General features: G+C 40.8%; 1 protein-coding gene across 1 annotated transcript; it reads left to right on the top strand.

Annotated features, from left to right (window-relative positions):
• Positions 1-16442: 16442 nt before the first annotated feature.
• Positions 16443-23391, top strand: LOC126199199 (60S ribosomal protein L36). Its single transcript, XM_049935978.1, has 4 exons — positions 16443-16589; positions 16730-16846; positions 22909-23043; positions 23236-23391. Exons 2-4 carry the CDS (start codon positions 16730-16732, stop codon positions 23323-23325), a joined length of 342 nt encoding a protein of 113 aa, XP_049791935.1. The 5' UTR covers positions 16443-16589; the 3' UTR covers positions 23326-23391.
• The last annotated feature ends 2964 nt before the right edge of the window (positions 23392-26355 follow it).

The raw sequence follows: 26355 nt of genomic DNA, 5'->3' as shown, positions 1-26355 counted from the left end.
GACAAATAATACTAGGTCCTAAATTCACTTCTTTCACACAACTGCCGTACGTTATTATGGACTGTTTATTTGCAGCCTTGAGGCAAAACGATGTGCTGTCACTCAGGAAAGTACATTTCCCCTTTGGCCACATGCTGACATCAGACCCCGTGTCTGTCAAATAATAACTCGAAGCCGTCACATCCAGAACATAAAGTCGCCGAGATACCGTTAATAAAGAAACATCTGTACTTATAGTCTCAATGTTTTTTACGCGACGAGCGTGACTGCACGGTAGAATGCACTTTGAGGCTCACTCCCCGAATCGTCGATGATACCAACACAACTGCTCCTTCCCGGCATCTCCGCTGTCCTTATATGTCGGCAGGACCTCCGAACCGGTAGCCCTCAACGCCTCCATTTGCCTCTGCAGCATGTCTAGCTGCTCCTTGAGTTTTTGAAGTTGTGTACCAGCAACAGCGCGCCGCTGCTTATTAATCGCCGCCGCTTCGTTCCGTCGTCGCCTCCACATTTGCTATACTGAGAGAATTTGTTGGTTGAACCGTCGCATAAACCCTGTCGGCGAGTTGGGGTAGTGGTTGTATATCGTATCCGCCATTCGGTGCCACAGCTGCTCTTACTGTAGACAGAAGCTGTGCTGCCCAAACGGAATGAATTGTAGTGTTCGAAAATTAATTTTCCGTCACGCTTCCACGCAAATGCCTACAATAGTCGGAGGGAATTCTGTCACCTCTACGTTCGCCTCTCAACACCTGGCAGATTCTTTGATCTAGCGGTTTAGTGAGCCGGCTTATTAAAAAGCCCTTCAACGTTGTATATTGCTGCGTTTCCGACGGCCGCCTAATTATCTCTTCAACCAATGTCGCTGCCCTGGCATCCAGACTGTTTGCCGCTATCATGAAATTTTCCCAGTCTCCAGTTACCCGATTATGCATGAATGCCAGTTCTAACATGGAGAACCAAAGTTCCGATTTATCGGCCAGGAACGGCGGCAGGCGTACTTTCATGCGTTGTCCCAGCGAATCTTCCTCTCGTATATGTGTTCCGGCCGCGGATTTTGTCCTGGTAATATCACTATCCCGCTCCGCTGAATCCATTCCGTGGTGTCGAACGTCGTTTCATAATTCCCGAACCTGACCGCGCAGCGTACACTGCCGGTGTACTGATCGTGCTGTAGAGCTTCTGCCATTTGGCGTATGTTATAGTGTACCTTCGTTTTCCTTCTCTTCTGCCTCTTGCCGTACGTGTTCTTTTGACTTTGGGGTCACCACTTTGTAGCCACTACGTAACTCCATTCTATTAATGATAGACTCGTTCGTATTCTTAATGTTCGACTTTATTGTGAAGCAATGAGCCAGACATTAACATAGAAGACAAAAACAAACACAAAGCAAAGAGTAAATGATTATGTGCACACTAGAGTCTTTGCCGCTGGCCCTGTACTGTGCACACGCAACTATTCGTCTGCGTTCTCCCACATACTTGCAAGGAGCACAGATTCATATACACTCAACACACGTTGAAAATAGGCATTTTACTGGAATTGATCGATTAGTCGATATTATGGTCACCACAGTAGCACAGTCTAGCATAACGGTTGCGACACTCACTGCTGTAAAACTTGTTACCGTTTGACAACTGGAGCGACACCAGGGCTCCAAGCGGCGAGAAACAAGAACGTCAGATGCGGCTTAAGCATAACGTTTGTTTCGTATCCCTTTCCTACTTGATTTACGAAATATGTGAATGATTTTTTGCCTTCAAAATTTGTGTAATATCGGAAGACATAGATGTTTCTAAGAGTGATTCTACAATAAGTGCAAGTAGGGGTAAAATCATGAATCCAATGGCAAGCTACAACACATTCGTGAAGAAACACTTGTAATGTTGGATAGAACTCCAGCTTACCATGTTGACATAAAAGGAATACAAACGCACAGACTCACACTTAAGATGCACAGACATGTACCTATATGCGCAAAAGGGATGGGTGCCTCATATGTCGTTCTTTAGGTCTACTGTGTTTTAGCCATTGTTTCCTGTTGCCACAAGTACGACCTTCATCTTTATATTATTATAAGTGGGACAAGCAACTGCCAGACAGTGGGAGAAATATGCTGTGCGTGTAAGCCACAAGTCCTCAAAGCCAATAACAATTTCAGAAGTGCTGTCATATGTTAAATGTGCCATTAGAGACATTTTTATCCAATGTCATGTTCTCTAGCTTGTCAGTATCGGAGAAATGGTGTACGTTCTGCTTTAAAAGTCGGAATACGTTGTTACTTATTCAACAGCCGGCCGCGATGGCCGTGCAGTTCTGGCGCTGCCGTCCAGAACCGCGGGACTGCTACGGTCGCAGGTTCGAATCCTGCCTCGGGCATGGATGTGTGTGATGTCCTTAGGTTAGTTAGGTTTAAGTAGTTCTAAGTTCTAGGGGACTGATGACCTAAGATGTTAAGTCCCATAGTGCTCAGAGCCATTTGAACCATTTGAACTTATCCAACATTTAATTCGTATGACTTCCACAGACCTCTGTAATGTACACACTGATGGAAACATAAAACATCTCGACAAAATCAGTATGCCTGAGTGCTGTAATATAATAAATTAGGAGCAAACACCTTATTTTCGTCCTTCCATCTTGCAGCACGTCTCTGATTCAGTGGCATGCTAATCTGCTTAACAACAAGCCAAGGCAACAAAATCGAGGCGAAGTGTCATGACTGTTACGTTAGACTGTGACAATAGTATCTGATCAATGTGTAGCCCAAGAGTATAAATATTTCTATTTATGTACTTTTTATGCAGTTGTCATTAAGAAATAGAACGCTGAAGTTAATTTCGTACAGTTAGTATTCGAGTTCATCAGGTTTGCTTCAGAAAGACATATACGTAGCTCATTTTTGCTACATAGAGATACAATACAGACCAATCCACACTGTCTCTCACGGCACCTTCACGTAATGGTACCATCATGGCAAGTTGTATTCACATTGTCCGTCACATCACGGCACTTCAAAGCAATTCAAGATGCATGATCTCAACTCGCTTAGCTGTCCTCAACTATCTTTCCGCGGGAATTGCGATCTTCTCAAGATGACTTTCAGTTATCTTCACATGTGAAGTGCACATATATAATGCGGTAGCTTATATACATGAATGCTGGAGTGCAAATTTGTACAAAAAAGGTGTTTATTGGACTTAAATTGTTTGAAGCTAACACTGATAGCCTGTCATTAGAGAAGGAAGACAGAAGTGCAAAACAAGGCAGAAAAGGTGTTGGATACGAATAACTTCGTTACGTGGTACATTAGTGGAATTTCACACACTATACAAGGAGCTCAAGGAAGAGGAATCTGCATTTTATATTTTACGAAGTTGAAGCACGAGTATTTTATTTCTTACACTAAATTGCATTCAGAATTACTAAAAGGAACACTGGGTTACAAGCCGCCACCACATCCCTTGAAAAATTGGTTCGATTAAGTTTAGTTGACAGTCCAATGCAAATTTTTGTGCAATAGTCATGTCTCCCTGAAAACCTATCCCTTCAATATTCATGGGTTTTCATTGTATCCTGTATTTGGCATTTGATAGTTGGAGTGCCTTATTCTTACTGAGGTTAGCTAGTGAAACCACATAAATATTGACCACTTATGCTTACAAAATTGTTTACCACATAATCCAAAGAGCTACTGAATAACAAATAAGCCTGACACAAACACATCATTTAAACTAACAACACAATATTACTAGATGTAGCTTTAAAAAAAAGCATTTTTCAAACTGTTGTAGCATCTGAAAGTTTTAGTCCATTTCTTTATGAAACACTACAATTTCCTGACAACATACAAATAAATTCCACATACTGATGAATCTGATTCTACCTACAGAACTTTTTTCACTTCAAGTTTGCAGCCATATTGCCATCCATTTCACTGTAAAATATTAAACATGGTAACGGTATACATAAAAACCGCTTTATTAATGTGGTAGGGGGCAAGTAATTTAGTATGCTCATGTACTGTTCAGATGACTGTCTCACTACATCAGTGCTACAGCCCTTGGTAAGTTTTGGCTTCTTCAGTGATCTTCCTCCACACTTCTCAGTTATTTGCTGCTATTTTCCACCCCAAGTCTCCCATAAGAGTGAGATCCACTAACAAGTCCCCAATCCATCTTCTTCTAGGTCTCCCTTTTCACCTAGCTGAATGGATAACACCTTTCATCATTTTCTTCGAAATTCTATCCTCAGTCATTCTCTCCAACTGTCCTAGCCATTGTATTCGCTATGATTTCACAAATTTTACTGTGTCCTTTCCTTGTATTAACTCTTGTAATTCGGCTCTGTAGCATGTTCTCCAGCCACCTTCCTCCCTTATTGGCCCATAGATTTTGCTTAGTATTTTCTATTCAATGGTTCTTAGTGCATTTCTGTCAACATCCATACCTCTGACCCGTATATGATAACTGGGCAGACTAGGGAATTGTATATTAGCAGTTTTGTTTCTATGGTAACAAGGCTATTTCTAAAAAGTTGCATGTCTGCAATGTAAGTTCTGTTTCCTGCTTGTATTCTTTCCCTTATAGCCTTTCCAATACTGTTATCATTTGTTATTAGGGCTCCCAAGTAGTTAAAAGAGGACACTCCTTTGAAGCATTTCCCATTGATGTTTAGGTTTTTAGGGATTCTTGTGACCTTAGACTGAGACATTACCATATATTTTGTTTTATTTTCATTTACTATGAGGCCAATTTTTAAGGCTTCTGTTTCCATTGCCCGATATGTTTCTTGGAATGTATAGATATTTCTTCTTATTATAGCAATGTCATCAGAGTATGCACATATCTGGCTAGTTTTCATAAATATGGTGCCTTTTTTGTTGATTTTATTTACTATACTATGCAGGGCTATATTGAATAGGACAGTGGAGAGACTATCACCTTGCTTCACATCTTTATTAAAGTCAAAGCTTTCACTTGTTCTGCTAAGGACCTTCACTTTTGTTCTCCTCTCTGTCATTGTCATACTGATTAGTCTGTTTAGTTTAGCACATGCACAAACTTCTTCCAGTACTCTTTAGTTCTTGCCGATTTATGCTGTCAAGGGCTTGTCCGAAGTCGATGAATAGGAAATGCAGATCTATATCATATTCATAGAACTTGCCCTTAATTTGTCTTATCACAATTGTTCCTCTGTCTGATCAAAAGCCACACTGATATTCCTCTAGTATGCCTTCTGCACACTTCTGTATCCTTTCGTTTAATGTACTTGTGAAGATCTTATAAGCTGTGCTTAGAAGTGTTTTACCTCTATAGTTTTCGCATGTTATTCTGTCCCCTTTCTTATAAATGGGGATTATTATTCCAGTTTTCCAATTATCTGGCATGGTTTCTGTTTTCCATATATCTGATATTAATGTCTGCAGTTCATTTATTACAGCCTCACCACCAGTTTTTTATTAATTAAGCGGTTATGCTGTCTTTTCCAGGGACTCGATTGTTTTTTGACTTGTGCACAGCCTGGGAGACCTCTTGTAGTGTTAGCTTTCTTGCCTCATTGGTATCATTGTCTACTTCCAGCTCCACCTTTTCTTCCTGTGTGTCTGTTTCTTCATCTTCTAGGCTGGTGCACAGTGTATCTCTGAAATACTCTGCCCATCTTCCCACTATCTATTCTTCTTCGCTTATCGTTTCCCCATCTGTACTATAACAGGCGATATTTTTAGGCTGGAATCTATTCTTCATTTTGCCTACAGCCTGATAGAACTTTCTTATTTCACTCTGTTCCTTTAACTCTTCTAATTCTTGAAATTTCTTTAGTCCACTCTCTTTTCTTTCTGTTGCACAGTCTGTTGGCTCTTCTCCTTAATTTTCTATATTGTTCCACATTAATTCTGGTTTGTCTCTATAGCACTTTTGTTCTTGCCCTGTTCGTTTCCTCTATTGCTGACCTGCAACCTTCATCAAACCATTCCTTCTTATGCCTGTTATTTCCTGTGCACTATCTTTAATGGCTTTTTCAATCTGTTCCACCTTTCGCCTACTCCTGCTGTGGTCTCTTCATTGCTCAACTTTCTGCTTAGTGTTACTCGGTATTTTTTTACTTCGTCAGGGATTTACAGTTTGTCTGTATTCCATTTAATCATCTTTCCTGTTCTGTTATGATGTGTTAGTGACAGTTTCTCTCTCAAGACTGATTTTATCACAAAGTGGTCTGAGTCACAATTTGGTCCTTTGCAGCTCTGTACATCCGTAACTGACGTGGAGTGGCGTACAGTCACTAAAATATGGTCAAATTGATTGACTACTCCATTGACTGCAGACTTCCAAGTACTCAGATGGCTCCACTTGTATGGGAAGCAGGTAATTTCAATAATCATATCATCCCTTTCTGCAAATTGCCATAGTAAGTATCTATTCTGGTTGTTTTCTTCATGTAGTGAATATTTTCCAGAAACTCTATGTAGATGTTCATTCCTCCCTATTTTTGCATTAAAATCTCGTATTACTAGCATCAGGTCATATTTAGCTACTGTACAGCATACTTTTCCCAAGTCTTCGTAGAACTGTTCTTTAATTATATCCTGTTTTTTCTCTGTTGGTGCATGTGCATTCACTCTTGACATATTCCTATATTTCCCTTGTCGGGTACAGCTAAACTGGTGGCTGCCCGACCTTTGCTTGACGTGATTCGGAAGAATGAAGACCTTCAGTTGAGTAATAATAACTTTATTGCGGCGCGTATCTGACGACGCCCGGCATGCGTGGACAGTTCGGAGCTATAAAATTTTGCTTCCGATCTATACAGAGGATCCTCAATCCTCGGAAACTTCTGTAATTCGGAGAGAAAATAGTATCCGTCCACACAAGTCAGGAGACAGGGAACTACTCACTAACTCTAAAAAAACAAGGAATAATAATCATAAGAAACAGAACGTATATAAAAGTTATAAAACACAGCGCCTCTAGAGGCTGGGCGCGGAACTACACAGCGTCGCTACATCACTGTACTGACACACGCGCACAGCACACACACACACACTGGCGAGCTTGAATTAGCGCGCGGCAGCGTCGCTACATCAGCCCCCCGGGCGGAAGCGGAGCGTCGGCGTCGAGATACCGCGCCGGAAAGTGCACCCGACGTCCAGAACGGGTCGTCCTCGTCGGAGGAGGAGGAACAACGTCAGGAGGCGGATGTTGTGCTGCGTTGGGCGGCGAATGTTGAAGAGCCGGCGCCGGAGATGTGGCGTCAGTGTCTGGAACAGCGGTAGGTGGACGCCTACGACGAGGTGCCGCTAGTGGGGTGTCAGGAAAAACATATGCAGGTTTAACCCGATTCAACGCGACAGTCGTCGTTTTGCCGTTCACTAGGATATCCATGGTGTGGGCACTGCGCCGTAGCACTTCATATGGACCAGAATAAGGAGCTTGTAGAGGCGGTTTAACGCCCTCAGTGCGGAGCATGACGTGACGACATTGTTCCAGGTCCTGGTGCACGAAAGTGGGCGGCTTGCCATGACGTGTGGCTTTCGGAGGGCGAATCCTTGATACATGGTCCCTCAATCGTCGCAAGAAATCCGGCTGGCCAGTAGCAACTGTCTCCGTGGCATCAGCTTCTACAAAGTCACCAGGAAGGCGCAGTGTTTCTCCGTAAACCAGTTCTGCCGCTGACGACCCCAGGTCTGGTTTGAAAGTCGTCCGTAAGCCTAACAAGACCACTGGTAGTGCGGTTGTCCAGGTTTCTTCGTGGCACATCAGCGCGGCCTTCAAACAACGGTGCCAGCGTTCGATCATGCCGTTGCTTGCTGGGTGATAACTTGTGGTCTTATGGTGGGTGTAACCACAAAACCTGGCCAGCTGTGAGAACAGGTCTGATTCAAATTGCCGTCCGCGGTCAGTGGTAATATGTAGTGGGCATCCAAATCTTGCCAACCACGTCATTGCAAAAGCGGAAGCTAATGTGTCTGCTGTGATATTATCCACCGGCACTGCCTCCGGCCAACGCGTAAAACGGTCGATCATTGTAAACAGATATCTTTGCCCGTTCGAAGGTGGAAGTGGTCCGACTACATCCAAATGAACGTGGGCAAAGCGGGCGGTGGTATCCGGAAAATCGCCGATCGGTGCGTGGACATGGCGGTTATCTTGCAGCGTTGGCACTGAAGACAAGATTGGACCCACTCGCGGCAGTCTTTTTGCATGCCTGGCCACACGAAACGTTGCGATACTAGGCGGAATGTCGGGCGTACCCCTGGATGGGACAATCCATGTACCGTATCAAAGGCTTGTCTTCTAAAAGCCGGCGTCAGAAAGGGACGAGGTCGGCCGCGAGAAACGTCGCAGTATAGCTGTGTGTCCTCCCCCGGAACATCAACAAGTTTCAGTTGCAATGCTGAAGCCGTGTCTTTAACATAGGCAAGGAGTTCTTCGTCGTCTCTCTGTGCCTGTGCCAGTGCAGGAAAGTCTATGTTACTGGAAACAGTGCTGATCCGTGAAAGGCAATCCGCAACAATGTTGTCGATCCCAGAAATATGTCTAATGTCGGTAGTAAACTGGGCCACGAACTCAAGGTGATGAAATTGACGGGGAGAGCAGTTGACACTATTCCGACGGAAGGCGAACGTGAGTGGCTTGTGGTCTGTATATATCGTGAAAGTTCGCGCTTCCACTTGAGGGCGAAAATATTTCACTGCTTGGTATACTGCCAGGAGTTCACGGTCGTATGTGCTCCATTTTCTCTGTGCAGGCGAAAGCTTGTGGGAATAATACGCCAGTGGCTGCCATGCGTTGTCGGACCATTGTTGTAACGCGGCACCGATCGCCGTCTGGCTCGCATCTACGACAATTGCTAATGGCGCGTCGAGTCGTGGGTGTGCGAGAAGCGCCGCGTCGGCCATACTCCTCTTTGTTGCCTCGAACGCAGAACACATGTCCTCTGTCCACTGTATCAGAGACTTGCTATTTACTTTAGGGCCTGATAATGCCGCCGTCAAAGGTTCCTGCAGCTCCGCAGCGTGAGGAAGGTGTCGTCGATAAAAATTGAGCATCCCCAAAAAACGACGTAATTCTTTGATTGTAGTTGGTCGGGGTAGCTGCAAGATAGCGTCCACCTTCTCGGACAGAGGAAGAGAGCCTTCAGCAGAAATCTTATGGCCAAGAAATGTCACCTCTGACTGCCCAAAAACACACTTGTCCACGTTCAAGACGACACCGTAACGCTCCAATCGCTCGAAAATCTCTCGCAGATGTTGTCGGTGTTGATCGTGGTCAGCAGAGAACACTAACACATCGTCCAGGTAGGCGAAACAGAACGGCAGCCCCTGGAGAACCGAGTCTATAAACCTTTGCCAGGTCTGAGCGGCATTGCGTAAACCGAAAGTCATAAATTTACTTTCAAATAAACCGAAAGGCGTTATTATTGCAGTCTTTGGAATGTCGTCATTGGCCACCGGAATCTGTGTATACGCTTTAGCGCAGTCCAGGACTGTGAACACCGTGGCACCATGTAAAGCGTGATTATAATCCCTCAGTAACGGAACGGGATATCTGTCCGGCACCGTTCGCGCGTTAAGCGCACGGTAGTCACCGCATGGGCGCCAAGCTCCACCCTTCTTCGGAACAAGATGTAATGCGGAGGACCACGGGCTCTTAGATGGCCGCATTATGCCCTCGCGAATCATGGCGTCGAATTCTGCCTTCGCTATCTTCAATCTGTCCGGAGCGAGACGCCTAGGTCGGCATGCTACTGGGGGACCATCAGTCGTTTGAATGTGATGCACCGTGTCATGTGGTATGAACCTGGGAGCGCCGGGCGGCCTGGTCAAGTTCGGATAGTTAAGCAGTAATTCAGTGTACTCACCCTCCGTAGCATGGACCAACTTGGCACTGTGCGTTGCGGTGTTGCGACGGAAACCCGTGACAGCTAAGCCAGTGACGCTGTCTACCAAGCGTGCGTTCGCGACGTCCGGCAGCAGGTGATAGTGCGCGAGGAGATCAGCCCCGACGATCGCCTCCGTGACGTCAGCAACTGTAAAATTCCACTCGTACGCGCGACGTAGGCCGAGATTAAGCTCCATCCTCTGTGTGCCATATGTTGCGATGGAAGAATTGTTGGCAGCCGTCAGACGGAAGGCAGTTGGCGGCCGGCAACGATGTATGGCTGTTCGTGGTATGATACTCAGGTCCGACCCAGTGTCAATTAAAAACTTAACGCCGGAACTCCTATCGGTAACGAACAGGCGCTTGGAGGATAACTGGCAGTCGGTTGCGCCTATTGTCGACCGCCGGTGGCGTTTGGGTGCGAGCATGGCGATGTGCACTTCCTTGCCTGATCGCCGAATCGTCGGTGGTACCAGCACAACGGTACCTCGCCTTGCGGAGTGGTAGTACTGCCTGAAGATCTGCTTCTCGAACGCCGCCGTCTGTATCGACTTCTTCTATTATTGTCGTCGTCCCGTGCTAGCAGCGCACTGACCTGGGCGCACAAAAGCTCAACCTTGGCAGCGAGAGAATCATGGTCGGCTCGTGCCACAGACGCGGTACTGTTTGCACTGTTGTCCAACGCCGCGACTGCGCTGACCGGAGCCGGTGTGATCGCGTCCTGAATCCGGTCTGCTAGCTGCGCCACGTCATCCAGCGGCATGTCCGTTTGTGAGGCGATTATGGCTTTTATTTGCGGCGGCAACCTACTGCTCCACAGCGTTCTGAGCAGACTGTCTGGCACAGTAACGGTGTCAACCTTGCTGCGTAGATGTCGCAGATATTGGGAAGGCTTCCTGTCGCCAATTTCTTCCTGTGTCAGAACCTGACGTATCCGGTCCTCTTGTGACGCGGCAACCCGTCGAATCAACTCTGATTTTAGCCTGGCATAAGCTCCAGCCTCGGGCGGTGCTGTGATTATGTCCTGCACCTCGGCTGCATAACGTTGGTCGAGTTGGCTCACAATCAGCGCAAATTTAGTTGCTTCGACCGTTATTCCAGCGCAGCTAAAACTTGCCTCTGCCTGCGCGAACCAGAGTACTGGGTTGTCGGGCCAGAACGGCGGCAAACGGACTGCAATCCTGGAGACGGCCTGCTGTTCGGTCATTATGTGCTCGTTACTTGCGTAGCTCACGACTGCTTCTTCTTAATCACGTCGGTCTCTGCTTGAATCACGTCGGGGTCACCACTTGTCGGGTACAGCTAAACTGGTGGCTGCCCGACCTTTGCTTGACGTGATTCGGAAGAATGAAGACCTTCAGTTGAGTAATAATAACGTTATTGCGGCGCGTATCTGACGACGCCCGGCATGCGTGGACAGTTCGGAGCTATAAAATTTTGCTTCCGATCTATACAGAGGATCCTCAATCCTCGGAAACTTCTGTAATTCGGAGAGAAAATAGTATCCGTCCACACAAGTCAGGAGACAAGGAACTACTCACTAACTCTAAAAAAAAAGGAATAATAATCATAAGAAACAGAACGTATATAAAAGTTATAAAACACAGCGCCTCTAGAGGCTGGGCGCGGAACTACACAGCGTCGCTACATCACTGTACTGACACACGCGCACAGCACACACACACACACTGGCGAGCTTGAATTAGCGCGCGGCAGCGTCGCTACACCCTCTTAGTCTGAGTCTGCACATCCTTTCATTTATGGGTTCAAATTCTAGAAGGCTTTTCCTAACTTCCCTAGTTATTATAAACCCCATTCCAAGTTGGCCTGTTCTTTTTCTGGTCCACTATATATCAATGATTACTCTATCTGCCCATTTCCTTGCCTTCTTATTTCCTGTAGCTCTACGACATCATATTTAAATTTTAAAATTTCATGGGCTATTTCTTTCATTTTTCCAAGCTGAAGCATTGTCCTCACATTCCATGATACTACTGTCAGATCCTTTATGCGTTGCCTTTGCCGGGGTCTTGACACATGTTTTCCATCCAGTTTTCGAGGCTTTTGTTGAATTTCCATAATATATATATAGGTTTTTTTTATTTACTGTATGGGGTTATTAGCCCCATGCCCAACCCCCAACCTGGAGGACCAGGATTAATTCATTTAAGCCTCCGTAATTTCCTATAAATTTTAACAAAAGAAATAGTGAAACGAAACATTTTACAACGAGGAACAAACAGCAGACAACTGACATCAACCACGAAACCTATGACGAAACGAAATATGGAGTGCTGCGCATGGCCGTATACCAGGAGGAAACGAGCTTGGGGGTCACATGATCAGTAATGGACGGATGACATCAACTGTCCAAACTTTTTTCCCTGAGAAATCTTGACGTTGCTGTGACGTCACGTGACAGATGGGACAGCTAGTGCGGAAGCCACTATTTGAAATGAATTTCAGCATGTTTTGTTGGACTGTACCGTGACATGGCGTGACGACCAGTGTGAATTGGCCTTAGTTAGATTGGGGCTAATGTATTTTCTTAAACTACTTTAAATGTGCTTTTCATACTGTGTTCTTAGGCTTTCTGATTTGATCAAGTCCAACGTGTGTCATGTCTTGTCAGCACTGTGTGTTTTTCTGATCGAATTTTAAACATGAGCCACACCTCTCACTTGTCAGAGCAGAACAATGAATAATTGGCCAGAGACGTACTTTGCTGGTGAGGTAAGTTTTTGCCTGCCAAACACCTGTGCACATCCAAATATTTACAGGAAGCATACAACTGTAGAAGAAGGCCATGTTCACGATGTAAACTAGCTATTTAAGTGAATTAAGAAACGAACAGAATTTTTAGTGAATTAAGAAACGAACAGAGCACACTGCCGCATCAAATTATTATGAAAGGACTATTCTACCACGATATTATTGCACTTAACCTCCCGTTGCCGGTATCGCAAGCACGCTGTGCCTCTACAGGAAACAAATACAGTGGTGACTAAGGAAAACTCAAGACACTGTTATCAAGACAGTTGTGCATATTCTATAAAGTGTTTCAGCACGCCATCGTTAAATATCATGATAAAAACTCGGAATAAGCAAATCTAAGGGTCCTCACGCCAAGCTTGAGGTTGCCTTAAGCATGTCTGTACATGCAAAAGATCGCTGCAAATGTGGTGTGTTCACACGACACAGACCCCAATCTACTACTCGCCCGCCATCTGTCGGTGTACAAAAGAAATATCAGTGGCAAGCGACTACGCTCCCCGTAAACGTCAAAAACTTAATTCAGTTATTTTGAAATATAGAAATGGAGGAAGTTCTCTTGTGGTCTGTGTTCGCAACTTGTGTTGCAAAAAAACATTCAGACCAACCGCAGGAAACAGAGAAGGTGGTCAAAATGGTGTAGACAGTGGCTGCTAAAGCGAAAGCAGTTTTCTCACGTACATTTACTGCGAGAGTTGCAGGCCGAACCTGTTTTGTTTTACATTACCTCGTGTTTCATTTCCTGGCACATTGACACTCCAATTTCATCTTCAATTGTACTCCTGAATGGTCTCGGCGTTTCTTGATCACTAAGAAAGCCAAGCAGATCAAAATACCATAACGTTGGCTGGCATACTTGATCTACTCCTACACCAGATCTTCCCCAGATAGCACAGTAAGCCGGTTTCAAACTTGTTTCCAGATGTAAAGTTCAAGTTTATAAACTTGATCAAAGCTGGAATATTCCGGCCTGTTAGTTGGATTCAAGCTTGAAACAAACGTCAAAGTTGGCAGAGTTCAAGCTATATTTCAAGCTTGACTTATCAAGTTTGGCTCCAGCTGTATCTACACACGTGGAATACAGCCTGGTATTTACAGATTGTTTTAAGCTACATAATTATTAATCTGAATTTATTGAACCTAATTAATTAAATAAATATCAGGATGGAAATGGTGTGAAAAAAAATTATCAAGATATGTATGTTTAAAAAATTTTATTTTCAAAATGTTTAAAATTGTTTTAATTTAAAATTTAATTATTCTGAAGCCCCTCCGGCCCCAGCACACAGACCAGAGCAGGATCAAATATCGTTGACTTCTGCTGGTATAATGCTCCTGTAACAGGTAAAAGAAAATGTTAGCCATACCTAAACATAAAAAATGTAAAACGTTGAAACTGATCAACCTAAATATAATTTATGCCCCATATTAGCAAAATAACTTCAAACTCACTGATGTAGTAAGAATCATTAACTAGTATAAATGTCACTGAGTAAGCAGCTGCTTTTGGTGACTTCATACCAAACAGTTTTTAAAGTAATTTGAAATAACTTTTTGTTTGAAATTTTGAAAGTAAAGATGACATTTGGGTAATTTTGCGATGACTTTATGAAGAAGCCACACATCACTATTTCTAACAGTTTCAGGACCATTTAATCTGAATTATAAAGAAGCAATTACTTGAAATCATATACACCTCATACTGTAAGTTTATAAGGAAACTACCGTTTAGAAGAATGTAGACGTTTTATTCTATCCATAATTATATTTTGGTGAGTAAAACTTAATCAAAATAAAATAAAAGATGAAATCGAAATGAATCTGAGAAATTACCAGTTCAGTGGAACTGAAATGTAAAAGAACAAAAATGTTCTCCTTGTCATATTTTAATATTGCCTTTTATTAGATTTCAGCCACATTACAAATAGCCTAACAATAAAAGTAAGAAATACCAGTAGGCCTTGCAGTATTATTTCACCTAGGGAACAACAAAATTAAGAGCAATTGAAGACCAGTCAAAGCTATGTAAATAAAAAAGACTGACACCTATGTAGTGACTGGTTCTTGATGCACTTTTCCCGTTCACCATGTCATTACTATTTGTATTAGCAAAGAAACTTTTCACACTTCATGATTATTCATTCATGGTGTGACACACGCAAGTATTTACAAGTAAACAAATGTAATAGGGCGATATATATAAAAAGGCGAGATTTTAAAAAGGTAAAATAACATTAAGTTTTAATTTATTGGTGCCACGTACTAGAGAGCTAGTTTAAAACGACCTCTTTTTGCTGAACAACTTGTAATATGTTTTCTTATCTGGTAATCCATTTCACTTTCATCCAGGTTCAATTTTTCTACGTAAAAGAATATGATCTTTACGTTACGTAATAATATTTAACATTTGTAATATTAACGTACCACTAGAGAAAAAAATGCACCAGCGTACCTGTAATACACTATATATCTTCTTCAGACCCGGTGTAGCATTAAGGCAGGGGACGCCAACACTTTCCGAAATATTTTCCAGTATAAAACAAACTTCACAACAGTCAACAATCATTAACGCACGTCACAAAAATAAAATGGCCGTAAACCTAGCAGAGTCAGTGCAACTGCAAGGCTTATAAACGCTTGTGGCGCTTCCCGTGGACGTCTATGGAAGCTATGCTGCGCGCGCATCTGCTGTACAGCCTTCCAGGGAAATTACAGTTTATTTCAAGCTTGGGAAAATTATTTTAATTCAAGCTAAATTTTTACAGCTTGATGTAAACTGTGTAACAGGTTGATTTTTCAATCTTGAATTTTCAACTGAACCTAAATTCAATATCCACCTTGAAATAAGCTGTGTAACAGGTTGATTTTTCAATCTTGAATTTTCAACTGAACCTAAACTCAATATCCACCTTGAAATAAGCTTGAGTGCTAGCTGGGTCTAGATTTCTGAACTTTGGATAACTCTTTTCGGTAAACAGTTCGCTGACAGACTTAATTTACTTCACTTGCCTTCATGAACTCATCCTTCAGGACAGCATAAATAGCTTCACATGTGTTGGGTATTATTTCACTCAACGCCTGTTTCGATATTGCAGTTGAAAATTCCAAATCCTTGTAGCTCCCTCCTGTTGCTAGGAATCATAATGTTACGCCAGCCGTTTATGAGGAGAAATTGTCCTTCTCATACAAGTATGTTTTTCTCATAATATGAGGGGTTACAAGCTTTAAGAGATAATTATAAGTTTCGACATCCATCTGCAAATAATTTCGCCAGTTCGCAACGAATTTTTTTTTTATTGCCGTTTCTCTGTTTGCCGAGGCTCAACTGCCCGCAATTTTTCAATTAGAGCATTGTATGCTGCTGTCTTTTTGTGTCGGTCACTATATTCTTTACTTTTAATCTTCCACAAACATGGGTGGTTTCTATATATTTCAATGAATTCACTTACAAACTCTCGAGAACACTGACGAGTATCGGCCATTTTAATGCCCTGTGCGCACAAGTACAAACACTAGACTGAGCAAACAGCTGTTTCGCGCCAGATTTGCGGCGATCTCCTGTCCACACGCTCCAACTTGTCTGCGCAAATGTGGTTTGAACCCACAGATTTGAGAGGTTTCGCTCAAACCTACAACTCCAACTTCCAGGTTTGCACACACCTCAGGTTGGTGCAAATCTTCTGTCCACACGCAACGATCTGTCTGCGCAGATGTGATGTGCGCAGACTTTTTCGCAGACAGATCGTTGCGTGTGGACGGGCCTTAAGAATACCGCAAGAGTTTACCTATCGATCCCTTGTGTCTATCAGCTTTTTGACGTCGAGAAGTTGGCAACAACTGAATTATTTGCTATCTGCGGCGGGAATAAGCTCTTTGCTTCCGCCGTGAAAAGTGTTGGATATAGATTGTTTTAGGTACACGAGGTTGTAGAGAAGGTATCGTTTTAAATCAAGATATTATGTGTTTAATTTTGTTAAGCGATTTCTTTAATAGTGCAAACGATTGTTACTAGTAATGATGGAATGACATTGAGATGTATAGTTGTGTACTCTGCTTAAGTAGCCTGATGTTGCAGATGGCGAGAAGGTACGAGCTATGTGTCGGACTACGCAAGGGACACCGGACGACAAGAATACGCATGGGAAAAACTAAACAAGATAAGAGACCAATACGACCTTCAAGGCTGAAAGGTGTAAGTGCAAACTTATTTGGTACTTGATCTCCATGTTTCTGCATTAATCAGTCGATTTGATTATTATTCTGCCAACACCCAAATTGTGACCAAAAGCTTCGGAAAGACTACGCCCGTTACGTTGCAGATGCTTTAGTTTTTCCTCTCGGTGCGATCCATATTGTCAGAATTGCCCACAATTCGTTGGAGTGGGTTATCGGGTGTTGTATATATCGCATTTTTTGCTGGAAACTCTCTCTTCAAACTACTTAACGCTACAGATAATTTCCTTTAAAGCTCTCTTGGTCTGCCGTGTTTATTTCCAGGAGTAACCACAAATGGCTATATAGGGTGTTATATGTGTGTTTATGTTGTGATGGTAGACCATTTGTATTGTTTCCTGTGAACTCATTTTAATATGTTGAAAAGCGTTACTGTCGATAAATACTTGCTTTTGTAAATATTCTTGTAAGTGGGGTTGTAGGTTGCGTTCAATTATAAATCTGAAGGAAATTTATTTATTCTGCTGCTTCACAAGGTAGTTAAATCATTACACTTACATCTCAGTGAGAATTTTTATGGGTTTTGACTGATTTCACGACTTTCTTTTTAACCTACATTTATAGAATTTGTTAGAACTCTCGTATTGTAGTGGTTAACCAATCATGTTTCGTTTTGTGTGTGCTTGTGACTATGAGTTTGACAATATTCAGTGTAGGCTGAATGAAGCTTGCAGGTCTTCATTGTACTAAAGAATGTCACACTCTTATGATAGACTTTAACCTTATGCATGAAGGTGAATAACTTTTGGACTAAATTAATTGGGCGAAGAAGAATATTAAATATTTATTGGCTTTAATTGCTGCTTTGATATCTGTTGGTGTGTCTTCAGTTTGATTGTTAGTCTGTGAATGTAACGGATTTTAAAGCAAAGAAAACAAGCCGGAATTGGTGACATTGATCTGTAGCATGGCCCATTCAAAAAATCCGCACTGATATCCCATTAGTCTCTGTATGAAAGTAGTTCAGGTTAGTTTCTTTCTTTAGCTAAAGACGGCAGTTAACTTATACAATTTATGTTCAACTGTGGAAGAAAGATGCCTGAAAACAAAGAAGACGATGTATAGTCACCACATTGTTTACATTTGTATACATTTCCCATATCACAGGTCAAGGTTGATGACTAGTGTTGGATATTCCTTTTTATCTGAGTAATGACATTAGAACTCAGTTGAGCTGCAGTATATGTTTATAGAGATGAAATCAAATTTGTCTTTGTAACATGAAGTCTTACACATAGTTTTGTGGGCAGTGGAATTACAGTTTGTAACTGATTGTGGTGAAAGTTATAGTGGCCTATGCTTATTTATGCAGTTACTTCCATGCAGTGGAATTTCTTGCACATTTGTTACAGTAACACCTTTTTTACTGATCTTATCTATTACGCCTTTATGCAGTGCGATGTGCAGTTTATCCATCCCTGCTATCATTTGGAGTGTATAATATGAACATGTCAAATTTACAGCATGTCATAAATAGATGTGGTTGTAAGATTTGCATTTCAATATTAATTACCTTCTTGAGCTGTATATGGTGTCAGACTTGAAAATTCCTTTGGTTTACTTGGTAACTTTGAGAATTGTCATAGAACAGGTACATTCTGAGGGAAAAACTGAGACATAAATTGAGTAAAAAAAATTGATCTTATGTTTTTTCATTTTATTGCTTAAACTCAAGAATTATTATTCTCTTCTGCTCATATCATTTCTATCGTCACCTTGATTTATTTTGTATGACGCAATTGTCGCTAGCCATTGCAGTAATCACACCGCCAATGTTTCTGTGCCTTTCCGTCCTGCACATTACACCCACTGTAGTTAACTGATCAAGGAGGCTTTTCTAAGTTCCTGAATGAGATTTTCACTCTGCAGCAGGAGAGCTTCTGTAAAGTTTGGAAGGTAGGAGACGAGGTACTGGCAGAAGTAAAGCTGTGAGTACCGGGCGTGAGTCGTGCTTCGGTAGCTCAGTTGGTAGAGCACTTGCCCGCGAAAGGCCAAGGTCCCGAGTTCGAGTCTCGGTCGGGCACACAGTTTTAATCTGCCAGGAAGTTTTCTAAGTTCGTTTGTGCATGTTACTTCCTCCGGTTTCCTTTTCTCCTGATCAAAAGCATATTTATTTTCGTAAGATTAGTATTCAGTTTTCCACCTCACTCCTCCATTCCCCATTGTCAATACGTTTATCAGCTTCCCTGTTCTTTTGGTGTAACTTTAGTGAGCTAATATAATGTTCACTGTCTTGCAATGTTGATAATGGGTGGCAATGGGCCGTATCAATAAGAAAGAACATTCTCTGGAGAGGAATCTTAGAGCAAAAGATCTTTCCCCTCAGTTTTGTATTAACAAAAAAAATTGAATTGTGTTCTCTGAAGTTCCTTTTCACTACCTCCTCTCCAACTTGGGAAGGTGCTGTGTGTGTTGTCTGCCCTGTTCGTCACAGAATGCACTCATATTGTTAAATTTCATTTAATGCACTCAAACAGGCGAACTATTCAGTGTACACATATGGAAATAGAAGAGTTGCACTATGTTTTGCTTTTACTTTTATTTGTGGCAACAAATTAAGACTATTATGGACAGTTGACAAATGCATTTTCTTGCAATGTTACTGAGTTTTTGATGTGAGGGAGACTTTGTTATTGAAGTAAGGTGAACATTTTGTGTGAGCGAAACCTTAAAAGATTACATGACTTTTCATCTACTTGAAGCTGGAACTGTTAGCTTTCTAATGTGAAATAAGTTTCATTAAATATGATGGATAATGGGTCTGCTTGCATGCAAAGTACGCAAGCAGCTGCCTGTGCAGTTCATTAAGAGAAGCAGGTGGCTAGGTTTGTAATAAGCCAGTTATTAATCTTATGATCCACCTACTTATTTCTAAAATAACATAAGATTTATAATCTTAAGTTGTGATGATGAACATCTGGAAAAGTCAGTGACAAAGTTTTTAGGTGTATACCCAAGTCTTCTTGTATTTAAGTCTGAAAATTTGGGTCTGCTAAATAGCAATAAAAATGTTTTAATTTTCACTTGATTTGATAGGTTGCCCCTTTCCTTTTCAAGATTTTTTTTGGAAGTATGTTATGATCTAGTCTCTCTCTTCAGTATTTCTCTGTGCTACGTATATTTCAGATTACATGAATTCTGCCATTATCACCAAAATGTCGGCAAAACTTAACCTCAACAGAACTTACTCAGCTTGGAGTGTGTCAGAGCTCACTTCAGAAAACGGAGAATGTTCTCTGCTTGTGAGAAGCTCCTCTAGTTTTATTCATACAAAATCTGACTATGTTCTCTGTTATGAGCAACTTCCCCTGCCCTTCTACTCGTGCTGAGAACATTCTTAGTTGAAGTATATTCTCCAACTTGTTTGATTCATATGACTCTGAGAATGCTCTCTGGAATTTTGAGTATAAAGTACATTCTTCATTTTATCCATATAACCAAATGTAAAGTTTGCCCAGGAGCTAAGATTAGCTGTTCATTTGCTCGCCTTAATTCTTCACACTTGCCAAATTCTGCCAGTTATACTTGTTTCTTGAGGTGTTGCAGTTATTGCTGTTGAGAGCAGATTCCAATATCTGGAAATAAATACGATGCTTCTCTGAAACGTGTAATATATTGTACTCTCATTTAGTGTGATTGTGCATAACACTTTGCTTGTTACTCGGAACATCAGAAACATGTTAATGAGGGCAACAGATTCCAGTTTTACATGTTTTTCTCTTGTCCTGTGGCATTGAGATTGCCACAGTCATTGGGATTGTCACGACCATTTTTCCAAGGTTCAAATAATATCTCCAGGGTGGGACCCAATGACACAGAATAAACAGCCCAGCCAGCAGGTACTGCAAACATTGTAAAACAGCTATCATCGTTCTGGCTTGCAGGTGCACTGTGTCCATCCACTCCAGAATATGTGCACATGAATAAAATGTTCATCTGAACGAGAGGTTATACCAGTTCATTGCTTAACACTTTGGGGACTTGCCACTTGGGAGACTATTGGTCCTAGGAAACAGGCTGTTTATGCCGGTATTTAAAGCGTTACTGGCACATACATAATTAATGTATCTTGTAGAGTAGGCTAATACATATTAAGAAAGACCAGGCTTAAAGATTTATTTTTTGCATTTACTTTTGTTCTTTGATAGTTTCAAATTTTGAAATAGACATAAAATATAATCATCCTAAGAAAGTGTGGATTGAGTTATTTAGCAATTTTGCCCTCTAGAGTTTCCAAAATTTCTTGCTCACTCATCAAATGTGATGTTTTTGTTGGCAGAATTACAGCGAACATTGAAACCCAGAGTACACACATGAAATTACATGGCTCATGTTTCATTCAAAATAATTCCAAAAATTTATAATAGAAGACAGCACTAGTCAGTCGGTCGCGAGAATTCTGTACTTTACTCGTACAAAATGAGTCCAGTTTTTGAGCTATAGGTGGCTTACATATTGAGCCAGTTGTGGCTCTACCTACATTTGGAGTGGTCTTTTTAAGTTGGGGTCCAGCTATGCTTGTACTGGTTTCTGGAAGTGTTAAATAAACTATTTATGGTGACAATCATCATTTGTCAGTTTGCAGATGCTTGTGCAAAACACAACTTCATCACAGTGATAAGTTACACTACAGTGCTTCATGCATTACAGTACCTTCATTGCTTATCGCATAATTAAGTCTTTTTTGGAAGAAACGTGAACAGCTCTGGTGACATTCTAAGATAATTAAAAGAACTTCTTGAATCTTCTGTTGTAAATTATTTCAGCAAGGATGCTGAGCAATCCAGCTGACGTCTTTTCTTCATCCAGTCACGAATAGAAACAAGTTTCTTATTTTTTCTTATGCAGCGAATCCACGCAACAAGCTTTAACTCTATCACAACTCGTGCGACAAGCAGCTGCCAAAACTTTCATTTCAGACCCGACTCAGGGACCCACAAAACGACGAAACTGAAGTGTGTACTGGTTTCGCTGTGTCTTCAGTCATATATGAAACGACTTGCATGCAAATCATTCCGCTCAACGAGTGGCGCAACCTAATGTCATGTAAACTAGGCTTAAAGTGGTGAATATACAACATTGAATCCAAATGTGGCCAACATTGTTGCACACATGTAACTTTATTGCATAGTGTTGAGAATGTCAAATCAAACGCTTCACCCATTTAATTTTGGAACTGTTATTTTATTGGACTACCAGTTTAGGCAATTTATTAAGTCATCTTCAGGCCCTCTGTCCAATATGCAGGAAGAGTCCAATCTTGGTTCTGGTCAAAATAGGGGCCAGCATTCAAGGACTGATACCTGTAGATTTCTGCTTGGTGCAGTTATCACTTCAAACATCAACAGAAATCTCCAGATACCAGTCTTTGAATGTTGGAATATTCCTACATGTCTGTTGGGGGGCCTGAAGATGGTGTACTAAATCACTAAAACCAGTAGCCCAATAAAATAAGTGTTTGGAAATTAGATGGCTGAAAGGTGTTTGATTTGACATTCTGTACTGAACAGCAGAGTCCTGCAACCATCTCTGAAAAGATGGAAGCGTATAGACTTACTGTATAGTTGTTTCCTGTCTCATAGTACTGAAGTATGGTAAGTCAACACTCATTTTGTAAATTATTATTATAGTGGAAAGCCTTCTGAAACAAGTTTCATAATATCTGACTTGCAAGAACTGAAACATGTAAAGAATCAAAGGCTTAGAAGCAAAGCAAATTTTTAAGAATGTTTTGCAAGTGTTAAAGAATGCCATGAACCCACCCTACATCATTAATGTTTATCTGCAGAAATACAGTACCCATTCTACATCATTGTCAGTCTGCTGAAATACAGTTAGTGGTTTATCAGGATCTATTCTAACCTTTTCCATAAACAACTGTTTAGTGTTCTGTCCTCAATGTGTTTTGCGATTTACTTCCAGTTGAAAAGCTTTCCTGTAATGTCAGTATCATGGCATTGTTCTGTTATGAACAAGTCACATTCATGTGTACATGTGATTATTTTCTCTTGTATGTTGCAGATTCAGACAAAACACACAAAATTTGTTAGAGATTTAATTAGAGAAGTGTGCGGGCATGCCCCATATGAAAAGAGAGCGATGGAATTGCTGAAGGTATCAAAGGATAAGCGGGCCTTGAAATACCTTAAGAGAAGGGTAAGTTTGTGCGGCATTTAAAAATGCTGTGATGAACAAATCACTTGTGACATTTAAACAATGCATATATTAGTAGTTTACTTGAAATATTTGATTTGAATGTGTATTTGAAGTAATTCTACTTTTCTAAATTGATTTAATGGTAATTAGCAAAAGATTCAGTAGTTGATAAATCTGTTTGAAACTTTTCAGCTTGGCACACACATTCGTGCAAAAAGGAAGCGAGAAGAGTTGAGCAACATCCTTACACAGATGAGGAAAGCCCAGGCACAGGCAAAATAACTGTTTTGACTGAGTTAATGTATTGATACCTACATAATAAAATTTCTTAAAATATTGGTCTACATATTTCATTCAGTTTCATTTCAGATTACCACGCTTCAAGAATTCCATAACAATTAGCAAATAACAAAGTGATAGTGGCTAGGATTGCTGTCACACTGTCGTCTTTTCACTGTTGGCATATAGTTCTGCTTATTTTGGTGCCAGTTACCATGGAGAAGTTGCAGAGGATGGGCGTTTGTGACCAGTAACAGAATTACTGTGATCTATTTATTGGGTTTTTCTGGGTCATTTAATTTATGCAACAATGTTTCTAAATGTGCTGTCATTTTCTGAAGAATGAGAAGGCGTTTTATGATCTTGCACAAGGAACTCACTGTATGATTGTTAGACACGTTATTTTGATACAGGCAAACTGCTAAATTCTTCTGATTGCGCGTGCACTAAGTAAACTGGCACATGAAAGCTACTCGCAGTGCAAGATACTTTGATGATAAGTATGAAAATGTTTCCTAAACTATTTTAATTCAACAATAAACCTTCAGGGAGATAAATTGAAACACACTTGTGCCTTGACATCACAGAATGGGAGTTATGTAACAGAAAATGTTTGAAAAATTAGATTTGTGGTAAAGAGTAGGTTCGCATACTTACAAAGCAAAACATACACTACTCAATACAGTATGGAAAGTGAGACAGTCAGAGGTATGAGTGGCCACTGTTCGATCCCTTATACACACACCGGGAGAATTAACTCTGTGAGTATGACCTAGGCAAATTCTTATTCTGTCCTAAAGTTAACTATTTACAAAAGACTGACCCAAAATCAGTGTGAAATTGCTGACAACACATTTCGCCTCTGTCAACTGTTTTTGAGAAATGTTCTTAGTTCAGAAAATAATGCACAGCTAATTTGATTTCAATTATGTTTATGATAGCATAAAAAGTTGTCAATTTAAAGGTTGGTTTGACAAGTGCAGTGCTTTAATAGACATTCTGCTGACAAATGACATTGGCCAATCTTTTCAAATGATTACACCACTATGAGCACAGTCGCACTGTAGTTATCTCATTATCCAAATGTATAGACTTTAAATGATGGTGAAATTCAAATCGATTTCTTTTCTTCTGTCAAATCGACCAGTGTTCTTAAACACGAATTATGGACTCTGAAAAGTTTCATCCAAGAAAGGGTGAGTTTGTGGCAGCCTGAGGATAGAAATGTTATTCTGTGAGCTGAAAGTGCAGACCACAAGTAGCCAAAATCTTTAGTAGAAATTTTAGGTGTAAATTATAACTTCAGAAGTTTGTTAAATTAAAAGTAGCCTTCTAGACTCATAACGACGTATCTACAAAATGCTTTTATTTTTACTGTGGTGTTGGACTTAAAATGCTTGCTTTTATCTGCCTAAGTGGCCTATTGCTGGTATTACCTTGTGAATAAAAACTTCAAACATCATCCTGGTGGGTGTCAAGTGTGATTTTAAATAATACAAATGAGAGATGTTAGTCAATCACAAAATTGCAGTTGTGCCTATAAAGCACTTATATTTGCCGATAATCACTGCATCGTTTTGTTACTGTTGTTGACTTTACGGTTTTTGGTATGGTTTGCTCCACAGGAAAGAATGTCAATGAGAACAAAAAAATGCAGAAAAATAGTGTAACGTTTACATCAGTATCATTGTTACAAGTGATGTACAGTCAAACCTTGATTAATGAGAACGAACCTTTTATAAAGTGTGATTCATATAACAAGCAATGTGGAGCCTGTTCTTTCAGCCTTCGGTAGCCATTTCAGAAACCACCATCTGACATAAATAGAACTTCAGTTACTGTAGTTGGGCAATTAAGTCACTCGCTTTTCTGTGACCTTCTGCCTTGTACAGAGGAAGTTTCATTTTGCAGTTGTCTCCAGTGCCTTTGCTCTGGTCTCCTCAATGATGTTGCAAATTTTTTATCACAATGCTGCTTCAAAGACATTTTTAATTAATGGCCTTGAAATGCCAGTTTATGAATTCCGTTCTAGGTTTGTTATTAACAAACACAAATTCAATATAACTGCCCATTAACCAATATGTAGAGGTGTTTCACTCAACTAGGTGTCATCTGTTTTCAGCATTCGATTTGAAAAGAAGGGGAAAGCAAGGCTTTAGATAACCTTTATGTAAAAATTAAAGGATGCATAGAATTCTACATTATATTACTATTTTTTAAATGTTTTAGTATTTTGTTTGGACTGGAATGTATTACTCTATTTTTATGTGAATTCCTACAGAAAAATGTTTTGCTTGGTGTGTTTTGTGTTGCAGATAAAACTCGGAGGGGAGGCCCTACTGAATAATTAATTTGCAAAGTAGAGCTTCTTTCGAATTTCTGGTAGTTGGCTTTTATCATTCACTTCTGATCAGTTCCCGAAAAGTTTTCAGGATTTGCTCATATTTATCGCTAACATGGTTTCTTATAAACTATTGTATGTTCTGTTCGATTCAGTATTATTGAACAAGAAATTACGTAATTTTATTAAAAATAAATTTCACTTTTCTTAGTCCCATGTTTTTGTATAACAGAACCTCTAGTTTTCATTCACTGGGCAAGTTGTTTAATTTGCTTTCACCCGGTTTAAAAAGAAAACTTCTTTTTAATTTGTGAGAATATTTGGTATTTATTAAAATTGCTGTGTTAGATTTTCAGAATTTTTTAAAACTATTTTTATGAAGCAGTATCAAAATAACCAATATTCATTTCACTGCAATCGCTATTTACAACCTGAAAGAAATGAGGAATGAACCATGCTACAAGCAAGGATGATTTTTTGAGAATCCTAAGCAAGGCACAGAGCTACAGCCCTGCCAAACCTAGCCTTCACTTCTGAACTATGTGAGGGGTCTCCCAAAACAAGTTTCCCCAGTTGGATAACTGGAGTAGGATAGACACATGCAAGTCACCAAAAAGGTGTCCAGTTGAAAGACAGCACCAGGCCAGTGAGCCACATGAAATTATTACTGCTACACTGCTTCCTCCTGTGAT

This window comes from Schistocerca nitens, chromosome 8 (assembly GCF_023898315.1).
Source record: "Schistocerca nitens isolate TAMUIC-IGC-003100 chromosome 8, iqSchNite1.1, whole genome shotgun sequence".
Taxonomy (NCBI): Eukaryota; Metazoa; Arthropoda; class Insecta; order Orthoptera; family Acrididae; genus Schistocerca; species Schistocerca nitens.
This window is presented reverse-complemented; position numbering and strand designations above follow the sequence as displayed.